The following is a 13,414-nucleotide window of genomic DNA, read 5'->3' on the forward strand; positions in this document are numbered from 1 at the left end:
CAACTCCGCTAGAGAGGGACTTGCATGCCAGAGACGTCCTGGAGCAAGGTGCATGGGGCGGTTTCACTCCTTGTGCACCTGTGAGTGACGTGTGGTGGCAAAGGAATCCAGGGTTCCCCATCACCAGTGTCTCCTAGCATGGCACACAACCTGTGGCTCCAGGAGCCAGGCAGGAAGAAAGCATTGACCCATATCAACCGTGCCACCTTTGAAACATCCATACAGCAAGGATGTCTGTATTTTTCAGACAATGTATGTAAATCACAGTGGCAGATGCTCATTTGACTGAGCAAGTAGATGTAATAAAGCCTCAGTTAGTGTTATTTCTGAATGAAGGCGGCATATAGCAGTTGGACCTGTATTTGTACTAAAAGATATATGCTCAAGTACTTCTGTATGTTTAAAATTTAATGTGAGAGGGAAGATGGTGGGAGATTAAAAAAGGATGAACTGAGAGACAGAAATTCTACATCCGTGTACACAGAGGTGCCGGGGTGAGAAACATTGCTTCATTCAGGCTTCAGGTGAAGTCTGAGGTGTGACAAATCTGACTGCTCTCTTGTGATCAGAGGAACATGTTGTTGCCATTGCGCTGGATCCTGTCTCTAATGATGACCAGACCAGATGTTTTGGTTTTAAAAAAAGCTGTGGACAATTGAATTGCTGTGCAAGGCACTGGCAGCGCCAGCTTTCAATAATTCCCCATCTTTATGTGGATGTGATGTGATGGGAGTGGAAAGCAAAAGCAGAAACTTAGTATGACCCTTGCCACAGGCATCTTGGATAAAGCAGACTTGGCCACTAGACAAACGCAGGCCCCGATCCTGCAGAAGATGGTTAGTTTAATACACACAAATAGTCCCACTGTGGCATAAAGCATGCAGAAGTTTATTGGAAGATGCCCCAAGAAGGGAAGTGGGAGTGAAGCAAGCTGGAGGAATGACTAGTAAGAAGTAGAAGGGAGCTAAGCACAGGGTTGCAGAAGTTCAGCCACTTGGCTGATCCATCAGGTGGGTGGGTTACAGCTGGAGCATCACATCAGATAAAATAACAGGAAGAGCTGAGTGATGGCAACCACAGGGAAGACGACCACCAGGGAGACTGAAAAGTGGAATGATCCATTAATAACACCAAGCAGGATAAGAAAGAAAGAGGATACATAATGTGATGAATGCAATTACTCACATTTCTGACTCAGGACTGAATGGGTGTTACTACTTAGGGGTTTTTTTGTGATTGTATTTTGGCTATTTTACAAGTAATCAAGTCCAAAAGGAACATGCCATGAAGTCCTTGGGAAAGCAGAGGTTACTAGGCCAAAAGAGATTAGGTGGAGAGTTTGCAAATGAGCGAACACAAAGAACGTGTAAACCTGAAGATCAGAGGAACTAATATCTGAACAACCACCTTAGGTAAGACAGGCATGGTTGCAAATATGAATCAATGGACAGACACCACAGTCTTTAAATCTCACTGTAACAGGCCAGGGGATCATGTAAAAGCAAATGAAGAGGAGAAGCCAGAAGAGTCCTGCCTGACTCACTTGTGACAATCTTGGGGGTGTCTTAAGTTTTAATGCAGAGTTTCCTGAGATCTTCAGTTTGTGTCCCAGACCGTCTGTACTTAGCCACATCCCTGCCTCTACTGCTCCGAGTACCTGCACTTTTTAACCTAATGTCCATGTAATGGAAATTCCATAAACTTGGATGCAAACTGTGATTTTGCCTAGAAAGTGGAGAAGGCTCACCATCTTGGTGGACCCTCAAGAGGCAGGTCCAAGGCCAGGAAACAAAATCCATTTCAGCCTGGCCTGTGCTATGGTGTTTCCCATCTGGTGATTAGGATCACCGGTCCCCAGGTGCACAGCTTAGCACTTACCTCAGCACAGTGAGTCCCAGGCCAGGAATGGGTGCCTCACCTTCCGGGGAGCCTCATAAGATGTGTCTCTCTGCCAAGCACCCACCCCTGGAGCCCTCAACAGCAAATGCACTTCTTCTCAGGCACATGCCTACAGTCCTGGGACAAAAAAAGACTACTTGCATGTGAAGTTTTACAAATTTGGTCACTGTGACCAAACTTTATTACCCATTTTATAGAACTGTGACAAAAGTCTAGGAATCAAACAACATGGGGATCACAGAGGCTATTATGTTTATTGTGCTGAACAGACTGTGATAATCCATTAAAGGAACTTTTTCAACAAGCAAGCGATTTGAAGTACAATCATAGACAGAAACTCTACACAAAGAACAAAGCAAAAAGTTAGAAGACACTCAAAAGAAAAAGTAAACTGTAGTTAAACAACTTGAAGCATTTGTTTTTATTTTTCCTGCGAACACACCTCTCTTGCAGAAATGGTAGAAGAGTTAAATGTCCAGTCTTAGTTAGCAGTGACCAATGACAGCAAAGAACAGTCGTATAAAATTTATCTCCCACAAAAATAAACTATATATATAAAAAATTTTATGATGTTCTCACTGATTCAATGGCCACATGCAATTTTTCAGTCTGAAAAAAATGAGGTATAGTAGGCCCTAAGAGGTAGTAATGTGTTTTGATTGTACTACAATATATAGAAAATATAAGATGCAGTTCATCAGAGTGGTAAGTCTCTCGGAGGTTGAAGTGTGACACACACCCAGCAATTATTTCTGTGTCATCCACTGAATACTGTGGTTTTAAAAAATGCAAAAAAACCCTCAGACCCCAAAAGGGACTTGCTAAGGCTTGATTTGATGCCCTTTGAAGTCAGCAGAACTCCTTCTACTGCCTTCAAGTGACACTGGATTTGGCCTGTTAGAGCTACTGTATAGCTAGGATTATTTCTCTTCCACTTAATATTAACATGTCAAGTTGTAATACTCCAGTCAGCTGTTTCTCAGTGATTTCAGTTACTGAACCCTCTGTGGGCTTTTGAGGAGGTCCACATTTCTTGACACTGCCTTTTGGAAGAAGCCAGTAAGTAGTTATCTTAAACTGCATTTGGCTGGGTACTCAAGCCATACCAACAGACGCCTTCCTGAGAAACTACCCCTGGCCCATTTATTAATACAATGGTACAAAGTACTGACTAGAAAGAGAGGTAGAAGGGAAATAAAACAGAAATAGAGAAAATGAAATAGGACGAGGGAGAGAGACAAAGAACAGCAAAAGTGAGAGAGGAGAATAAAAAACCTCTACATAAGAAGCATTTAAAATAAATCTGGCTGAAACATATTACAAAATCACATTTGTGTAAAATACATGAAAATACTTGTCAAGTATTTTCTTACAAACTACTAATTATTTTTTTAAACACATATTTGTGATTGCATTATGCAAAAGCTGAGCTTGTTGCTTCCCACCTACAAAGCTTCAAGTTTCTTTGAAGGGTATTTTTTGTTAATTTTTTTTTTTAATATGAAAGTAATTTAAACTGTGTTTATTTTCCACAAGTTATTTTACAAAAATAGTTTTGAATTAGGGATTAGTTGCAGTCCTAACTGTTTCAAACGTTTGAAAACTAATGCTGAAAGTAACAAGTTCATTCCATTTCAAGTCTGGAGGTAGGTCTTTGTCAATCAATTAGTCCATTTCTTTAAACAATTCATTTGAGGTACAAACTTTGACAGTAATATTTAAACATTACAGCTAAATTTTTTTCTATGTCATGTAGTGTCATTGAAGAAAATTATCCTCACAAACCTATCAGCAATTCAGTACAAAAATATATTCAAGTTAACAGTACATTACACAGAAGTCTAGCAGAGAATGGGGTAAGTACATTTAAAAAAAAACCCAACAACAAACAAAAAACAAACCAAGAGAAAGAAAAATACATAGCCATGCTGAAACACAATAAAGGTATTGCTTCCTTAACTGCAATTAGGTGTTGAAGTAGAAAAAAAAGGAAAATGCAGATACTCATGATTATCTACCCAGTAAAAATTTCCTGCATTAAATGTGTATAGCAGCATGTATTTATCAGTCTGTTGAGTTATTTGTAAAAATCAGAGGTAGTATTGAATAGTGGGGTAATATTGCATCTGGTGCTAAAAGTGCTGCTTTGAATGAAAAGATGGAGAAATGCCACTGGCACAGAGGTGCTCAGTGAACCATCCTATGTCAAAATACATTGCTTAAAGTAATGCACAAGCTTAGCTGAGGTACGTGGTGTTGGTTCTTACATCATGACTGATGAGTAATGAGGAGAGATTCAATTCTTTTGAAATACTGGTATGGGGTGAGTGGAATTAGTTGAAACTAAACTAAACAACTGAATTATTTTTGTTCAGATAAATTCACAATTAGTTTTGAGGTACCCTTCTGTACTTTTAAAAACACTTTCCTCAATAAAGACTTAATCATTAATGGCATAAGAGTGTTTGGTGTCAACCATTTTTGTTTCCACAGAAAACGTCTGGCCCTACAGAAAGCCAACTGTCTGGCTTCCTATGGTCCAGAAGATAAGGGCTGTTCATTTTGTTTACTACTTCTGCTGATATGTTTGTATCAATAACTATACAATGTATCTTTGTCTTTCTTCCCTTTTGCCAAGTGAAAGTACCTTTTTCATGTTGAATTCTTTCTTCTGATTACCAGCTGAATGAAGTGAAAGATCAGCTTTTAGTTTTTTTCCTGAAATAACAGTAAGTATTAAAATAAAAATAATAAATCAAGTACAAGTCTACAAGAAGATTACAAAGAAAAAAAAAAAGAGTAGTATCTATCCCTTATCTTTGGTGTTCTAAAACAGGGAGTTTACTAAGTAGGGAGTGGGTTGCTGGAAGTGTTGTAAGGCTTTATTTAGTGTTACACACCCAGCCTTTTCTATTTCAATGCCCATTATAATGACTATGTTACAAGTTTCTTGTTTATATGTAGTGCAGTGAGTGACATAAACCTGATTTGGAGCTCTTCTTGACCCATTCACCCTTACTTAGCAGCTCAAACAAACTATTAGTAGGTTAAGAAAAAAGAAAACAGTAATTAAAAGTTGCATCATTAATCTGTGTCCCCATTGTGTTACAGCAGTTTTTCACTAAACCTGGGACTGTGAAGGGATTACAAAGATGATTATTAGACAAATCCTTTTTAAGGTTATGCAATTATTTTTTTCACCCCAGGCAAAAGTGGAAAGACCATGGCAATAGAAAATAAGTGGTCAAGGCAGTGTCTTCTCCCTTCAAAAGACCCAACTGCTGATGAGGTAGAAATTGCATGGTGCGGTCTCCTAGTCTTCCTCTGCAGACTCTTGTGAGGACGTTTCTTCAGTCTCCTCCTGGAATACACAAACAGAAAAAATAAATACTGTGGCAACCGTGCATCTCAGGCTGCTACCTCACACTTCTCTCACAGCTGACAATTACCTCCTGAGCTAACAAAGTGCTCTTTACAGCTTCTTTGACATCTCAAGAAGCCACTTTGGGGAGGACAGGAAGGTCCCTTGCTTTCTGATCCCTGCACTTTGCCTTGCCAGGCTTTCCTCCTACCCCAAGGGGTGCCAAGAAAAAGTAGTCTGTGCTGAGCTCTGTTACGGGCCTCTTACAGCCAGACGACATGGCAGCTAGAAAATGGAAAGCATTTTGAGCAGATATCCAGTGTTAAGTGGGTGCTCTGGCAAGCCTCCTCCTCCTCATCGGCTGTCCTCCTCCTCCCTAGTATTGCCTTCATGTTTGTCTTCAGCAAGCCTGACCAAATGCGATGCTCTTACACTGCTTATTTAACAAATGTGCAGTACCTTTCGGGACACGGGCAGTAAACTGGGGGCAATAAACATTTCTAATAAAAGGGGCTGTCAGTGAAAAGCTGTTTTTTATCAAACGCTGCACATCATCGCCTAAGACAGCACGTGAAAAAGATCTAGGAAGAAGAGGAATTTATGCCCTCAGCCAACTGAGACCTTTTAAGAATGACCAGCTTAAAACAGCTTATAACAGTCTTCATACTTTAATAGATTTGATTTTCCACATGGCTTCATTTTGTCTGGGTGGCTAACTGACACAATTTATAACTCTCTTCCTTTCCCAGGCCACTACAGTACACCATTCAGCAAAGCATGCCTTAAAGATTGCCTGCGTTATATGACCAAACTTCCATTCATTAGTGTTTGAAACACCTCAGCTGTGAAGGGCTCCTAAATGCTACCATGTGTGACACTGCTGCGGAGGAGCGGCATCAAGGAAAAACACTGGGCTTTAATCACAGGCCACTGCTTGCTGCAATCCCCTTTCAAAAGGTTTCAACCCCCGCCCCCCCTCCCCGCAAGAAAGGGCTCAAAAAAGCTGTAAATCCAGGGAATAAACATAAGTATAAATGAATGGATGACAGCTTAAAAAATATAACCATAGCAGCATCAAGCCATGAGATTTCACACTGGTTTTGTTTAGTCTGCTTTGGGTTATGTGGGAAATGTGAAAAGCATGAAGCAAATGCTCCCCCCTCTCCTTTCATACCCCCACCCCCTGCTAAATCTTGGGCCTCAGATATTTAAGCCAGTAGGTTTATACCTCTTGACTAGGAAACAGGCCACGACACTGGGGTGCTCTCTCGAGCACCAGGCATAAAGAAAGATGTAGCATGATCAAAACCGTGGACGGAGGACAGAGAGCAAAGTCAAGTGTCAGCTGCCCTCTGACCTTGAATTTTCAATTAATAATTAAATTCCAGAACACACTGATCTATCATGCAGATGAACAATTACTTCCTCAGAACAACTTGTGTCCATTTGTAGCAGGGTTACACTCACAGTGCTGCTACGAAAACGATCCCCAACTCATGAAACAAAGTAAGCGAGTTTTACTCTGCCTCTCATGGCACTGGGGGACCTGAGCTCACACTCCATCAAGTCCCATTAATGCATAATGCATTTTCCCTGCTTATCTTCCCCACAGAATGGGACTGTGACTGTTACAACATTTTAGTCAAGAAGAAAAATGGTATCTACAGGCACCTAACGAAGGGCTAATTTGGGCTGCATGTGGAGCAACAGTGCAAAATATGTTGGTTTGAGCTTTGGTAATTCAGAACTCAGGATGATCATGGCAAACACCAGCTTTGCCCCCAAGCCAAGTAATTCAGTTAAAAATTACAACTGTGGGTTTTGTGCTCTTAACATAATACAGGTAGACAAGTTTTGGTATTTGATGATGATCATGTGCTTAATTTCTTACAGCACCATGCTTAGCCCCTCGCCTCTCATCATCATTTCCCAGAAGACAGCAGCGCACACGTGGGTGCAGAGCAGCAGCTCTCTTTGTTTTATGCTCGGTTTGTCAGGAAACTACTGAAACCTGATGGACTCATTTTGCACAAAGGTAGACTTCCAGTCACAGCATGAGGATGGAGAAGAGACAAAGTATGTGGAAGGACATACTTCAGAGCCCAGCCAGGGTGGCCACAAAGAGCTATTTTTAGTTAAGGAGTTGCCCACTCTAGTAATTTTTACTATGACTCTCACAGTATTATTTTTTTTCCTTGTAGCCCATGCTGCAGTGACCAAGAATATTAATGAGAAGCTCTTCCTTCAAGTATATATATATATATATATATGTGTTCATGTAATGAAGGATGAGTTTCTCTCATCTGTGTATGTACATGCAAATGTGTGTAACTGTAGTACCTGGAAGGATGAGAAACCGAAAATCAAGCTAAACCCTATAAAATATTTAAATAATAAAGTAATTAATAAAAAAAATATTTGAGCCTAGAGACTTCAAATTCACATCAGTCTTAGGAAAGACTTTTCATGAAGAAAAGCTGGCAAAGGGATCATATTGTTGTGCAGCAAAAAGAAACCTTCCCTTCATTAAGTTCATTCCTTGCAAAAGCCTAAGATAGCTCAGATGGGTGGTTTTAAGCCAACCTATCATGCAAGTCCCTTGTCAAGACACAGATGGAGACATGATTGCTGCTCTGAAGTGCTTACAATTCAAACAAAGGGATAATACAAATCAGACATATATGCATGGAGAGACCCAAAGGAGGAAGTGAGTACAGGTTCTGAAAGAGAAAATGCAGATGTGTAAGACAGGAACAGAGAGGGACTTTTTGCACTTGTGAAAACCTGGTTGCAAATCTTAGAAGGTTGTGCAGCTGTGATCTGCAACCCACCCTTTGCCTCTACGGCACTCACACGAACACACACTTCTCCCCAAAAGGTGGAGGGGGGACAGGCATTTCGGAAACCACACTCCTTAGAAGTTGCAAACGGGCTCTGCATGGAGTCATTTCAGCCACAGATTCACTGAAGCGCATTGCTTGGCATGTCAGGGCACTGGGCACCTGAGGGGAAGGATACTTTACTACCAGTTAGCACCCTCCCTCCAGGCACTTACAAGTCCCCACAGACCCGCCACAGCCACGTATAGTAGGATCAATCCCTGAGTCAAAAGTCGAAGGAGGAACTGGGGCTGGAGTTAAATACTTTTTAAGTCCAGATGTGCTTCTGATCAAGCTGAAGAGAAGGGAAAAAATCAAGAAGGAAAGCACGGTCATTAGAGCAGGCATTAGAAATCCAAGTCAGTCAGTCACAGCGTGATTGCCATGCAGACCATAAATTCAGCAGCACCGGCACAGGAAGCACTCAGCCGAGAAGCCAGGGGTTCGGGTTACATGGCAGCCTTAATTCAGGTTGTTCTCACTTTTTAGGTGCATTTACTGTACTTGTGGAGACAGAATGGTGACGTGTGTTAATTGAGCGTAAATGTTCATCGACCCAGTTTTGCTTTGACCAGCTACTCCCCTGGTTATTTGTTTTCTGCTGCAGCAAGCTAGCGAGAGGCGGGGCCAGCAAGAGAAACCTGAGAAAGCTTCAAACCAGGTCGGATCTGGCTAACAGGGAAGCCGGAGCCACTCAGAGCTCAGGGTGAGTAGGACAAACACCTGAAGGGCTGGATAAATACTCACATGCACAGCTCAGGCTTTCCTCCCTGCTGCTGATACCCCAGGTGGCTCCCCGTGCAGCCATGTGCCCCCCATACATGTATCCTCAGGGGCTGACTGACAAGGGGACATGCTGCAGGAGCAGTTTTACTTGGCATGTCCTGTCATTGGTTGTCCTATGCACGGGGTACGTTTATCCTGAGTTGCTACAGGTCATAGAGTGACATTGTGAGACAAACTGCAAGCCAGCACCCTGAGCTGTTTCCACACTTAATTGCTCTAACTGCCCTGCCAAGCAGGGAGCAACGGGGAGCTGCTGTGTCTCCCAAAAAAGACCATCAAGAAGGCTTTTTCCAAAGCTCTTCTGTGCACAAATATGTAACAGGTCTTTTCTTGAGGGGTATCACTGGCCAACGGCTGGCAAATGTGGACACCGGACTGGGATCTTCATCTCTCACTGATGTTGGGCCCCAGCAGGAGAGAAAGGACAAATGCTTTGCAGTGGCTCACAGCAGTTATCTGCCCTCAAGAGGGCTGCTTTGCAGAGGGCTGGTACCACTGTTGTTGGCCTTGATTTAACAGTGGTGATGGTAACGAAAAAGACCAGGAGGCAGGACAGGAGGCTTCAGTCAGAAGTGCTATCTGCAGCCAGTATGCCTATTTGGGCTTGCCCAAGACACAGTTTCAAAATATGACATCCTTGGTGGGATCTGGTTGCCTGAAGATAGGAGCCTGGGGCTGTTTTAGATGCCCTGGGTATCTCATCTGGTATCCAGCACCTAGCCCAGAATGGTGCTGGTCTCCTCTGTCATGCCCACGTGCTCTGTGTGGATGTCTGTGATCCCCTGGGACACCTAAAAGAGCACAGAATAGCAGTGTCAAGATGTGTGGACCCACTAACCCTCTCCAGAGCTATGATTGCTGTATCTCTGTTTTTGAAGGTTGTTCACTGTGGAGAAACAAACTGGTGTATACTGCAGGAATATGTGAAGTGATAACCACTAGCATGTGCATCTCATTTCTAAAGCTCAAAGGTGGCATCATCCAGAATGGAGCTGTGCAGTAAATGACCATATTTAAACTACAGCATCTTTTCAGGTCAGAGTCACCCAATGTTCCCATGACCTCGTGTGGGTGAAATATAGCTCTGCCTGCTGCCCAGGACCTCCATTTGGTGATACACAATTGGTTGGTGGAGGCTATTTTTCTGGCAGCACAAGCAGTCAGCAGTGGCATTCTGGTGGCCTTAAGAACAGACAGGCTTAGGTCAGTCTGTGTTGTATCTCTGCATTCCCTCTTTTGGTGGACTCCCACAAAGCGGTCACAACAAGACCTGATGATGAGACAGTTGTTGGCATTTCAGGGGAGCATTGCCCCACCTGCAGAAAGGCAACTGTTTGACATTTTTGTAAAAATGTTTATTCTGTTTTAATATCCTGGGAAAAAGCTCCTTTATGGCTACCTCAAGGTTAATTATCTTTGCCTCAAGAAACTCACTGGCAATTCAGCTGGCAATTCAGTTTTTTCACCTTCTGCTCATGAATTTCTGAACAGCGGATTAAAGAAACTAGAACCAATTCTGTGAGATGAACTGCAGGATCACAGTAATGCTACATATGGAGCCTCTGAATTTGTCAGAGCTTTTATTTTATAACAAAGTATTAGCTGTTGGCACAGATTTTGCTGGCTGCTTTCTAAGCCCGAGAGGGTATGCTTGAATAGATATGTCAAAAAGAACTGCTGACAAGAGCAATTTGCAAACTGTGGACCATTGTCTGCTGTTAACTTGTCTGAAATCCCCTGGCATGCAAACTAATATTTTCAGAGGAGTCCCTGAAGCCTGTGGCTCCTATTGCAGATGCAGGGGCCCACATGGTGCCCAGCTGAGACACTGTGCCATCCTGACTGCTCCACAGCCAACACACCAAACTACTTTAGAAATTCTTACAGCACTAACAGACACTCAGAGTAGGTTTGCTCTGCATGAAGCTTAGGGTGGGATCTGCTGCTTCTATACTGTCTGCAAAGTGCACTGGTGAGCTCAGTGACAGCTGTCATTCAGCAGTAAGGCAAAGTTTAATTCCAGAAACTGGATTCAGAGCTCAAATTGTTGCAGGTATTTACTTCACACGTCACAATAAAAGGATTTATTATGGCAGAGGAGATCACCATGTCCCTATACAGAAAGGCCACACAACTCTTCTTACTGCTGGACTAAAGCATGTTTTTAAGGGCATCTAAGGAAATTATTTCAATACAGAGGCTCCGTATATCAATACGTATAAGTCAACCAGCCCACAAGCAAGCAATTTCTGTGCATGTCACTGCTTGCATGCAAGAAGAAGCCCAACTTCTCTAGCCTGGTGGCTATAAGCAGAGTTAAAAATTCTGCCTACGGATCAGTTCTGAGACCCCCTGCCCCCTCCTAGCACTGTTTCTGCAGACACTGGCTAGGGCATGGGACAGCCCTGGGGGTAGTGAGCAGGCAGGTCCCCCTAAGGAAGCAAAACTCTTGGTACTTAAATGATGTTAGAGGTAAATAGAGAAAAATACAGAGATGGCAGCTGATAGGGCAGGTTTGGGTTGAGGACAGGAAACCAACACTCCTGCTTTAAATGTCTATGTTCCTATGGACGTAGCCTTTAACAGCCCGCCTTGTCACATAAGGATGTTGGCCTTCAAATGACTACAGGCTTGACCACAGTGTGAGTCCAATATTTGGATACCAGTGAGCAGCCTTGCTGAGCTGCCACTTAACTTTCCCAATGCCCAATTGCATGCTGGTGGGCATGTGCAGAACTGCCTAATGCTCTTGGGAGCTGCGTAAGGGCTGGCAAGTGTCTTAAAAATCATTGTGACTGGGACATGTCCTCAATGTTTCCACACTCAGGAAGGCAATGCACAACAGACATCAAGAATAAGACCTATATTTGAGTGCGCATGTATGCAAGAGCACTGGTTTGGAAATTCACATGCAGACTTGTTTTGAAATCCCCATGCTCTCTGATTTGAAGCAGATACTTCAAACTGGATTTTCTACCTTCTAGGAAGAAGCCTACCCACCAAGCTGTTGCGTATGGAGGATGCATCTTTCTTATGTTGAAGTCACTCCATTTTTATATAAATAATCAAATACTGTGTGAAGGATAGAAGGGGAGAAGAGAGAATAAAGCAAAACGCTGATGCTGTCCCACCAGGTGACCAGCCTATGGCTTTTGAGCTGCATAGTTGGTAAGCAAATTAAGGGTGTCCTCTCACTGCTATAACACCACTGTTTGACTAGCAAAAAGGCTGCTCATGGGGGTTAGTGGATAACCCACATCCCCTGCTGTTAGAGGAAGTGAACTAGCTGGGACAGCCAGAGTGAAATTGCTAGGTCTGCACTGGGACTCAGCTGCTGGTAAGCAAGGCCCAGGCCAACAACAGTGGTAGACATCAGAGACATCTACCATCCTTGCATACCCAGGAATCACTCCTACAAATTCCCTTCCTCTGCTGGAGGAAGCGTCTTGCAAGGCTTGGCCAAGTTTTGATCCTTGAGTGACAAGGTCAGGTAACTGGAGGGGACCAGGACAGTGCTCAGGAGGATCCCCTCAGGACAGGACAGAACAGGATAGGATATTTCTCTTTAAGTTAAATAGCCTTCTTTAAACATAGATTCAAGTCTCTTCTTCCTCTTAGATTAAGGGGGATTAAAAAACATTTCTCTATCTCCTAGTTTATCTCCCACTAGGAGAACTGTTTGATATAATGGAGTGATAATGAGTCTCTCTGGCTACTTTGAAAGGGCTTATCTGACACAGGATTTTTAAATCCAGGAGGGCTCACACTGAGAACTTCCAGAAACATGAAATACACTGGCAGATGTTTAGATACCCTAAAAAGTACCTGCCTTAGGCTCTGCCTCTTAATGTCTCCTACAGATGGGCTTGAAGGAACCTCAGCTCGCTCCAGATGCCAAACTTTGCCACTGGATTTTAGAGCAGCCCTGAAGTTAACTTAGCAATGAGGTTTCTGCAAGGCATCAGGCCATCCAGTGCTGAAGCCTGCACTGCTGAAGCCTTTTGAAATCGAGACTCAGCTGTCTGTCTAAATTACATTAGGACAGATTTCTTAAATGCGTTTTGGCATCTCAGTGTAGCAAGTGCCTTTCTGACCTAAGCAGGTCAAAACACTTTGAAAAAACCTGCTCCCCATGTGATTAAAAGGAGACTGAAAATCTCCAGCAAAATCTCAGTACTGGTCAGAATAATTTTGCAGGAAGCACCATTTAAAGTCTGCAAAGCACAGACCTAAAGTGAAAATGGTGCTTGAAGCAATCACAGGTGTTGTACTAACACTGACAGACCTATTTTGTCTTGGAGAGCTTCAACCCTACAAGATGTAAACAGTTCTGGTGGGAAGGAAATAAAATATTAAGGAAAAGAAGGCAGAAGTGCTGTGAGAAACATAAACAACCAAGCTGAACTAACCCCAAGTTTGAGAAGCTGCTCTTACAAACCTCTTGTGGAGGCTGTAAACTAGAGGAGTGGTAAACTGCTCTGCATTCACA

The 13,414-nt window shown here is 42.9% G+C and overlaps 1 protein-coding gene across 5 annotated transcripts in view; it reads right to left on the reverse strand.

The window, feature by feature from the left end:
• Nucleotides 1-2,130: 2,130 nt before the first annotated feature.
• The window catches only part of HMGA2 (high mobility group AT-hook 2), a 123,066-nt gene continuing 111,782 nt past the window's right edge, over nucleotides 2,131-13,414 (reverse strand). For 3 of the 5 annotated variants that reach the window (XM_027793401.2, XM_055808633.1, XM_055808634.1), the window contains exon 6: nucleotides 8,092-9,716. In XM_027793401.2, coding sequence (XP_027649202.1) covers nucleotides 9,642-9,716 — 75 coding nt within the window. In that variant the 3' untranslated portion in view covers nucleotides 8,092-9,641. Of the gene's footprint in view, nucleotides 5,261-8,091; nucleotides 9,717-13,414 lie in introns of those variants that run through there. The other 2 variants (XM_005242067.3, XM_055808632.1) reach the window with 1 other exon arrangement.

Source organism: Falco peregrinus, chromosome 6 (assembly GCF_023634155.1).
Source record: "Falco peregrinus isolate bFalPer1 chromosome 6, bFalPer1.pri, whole genome shotgun sequence".
NCBI classification, from domain to species: domain Eukaryota; kingdom Metazoa; phylum Chordata; class Aves; order Falconiformes; family Falconidae; genus Falco; species Falco peregrinus.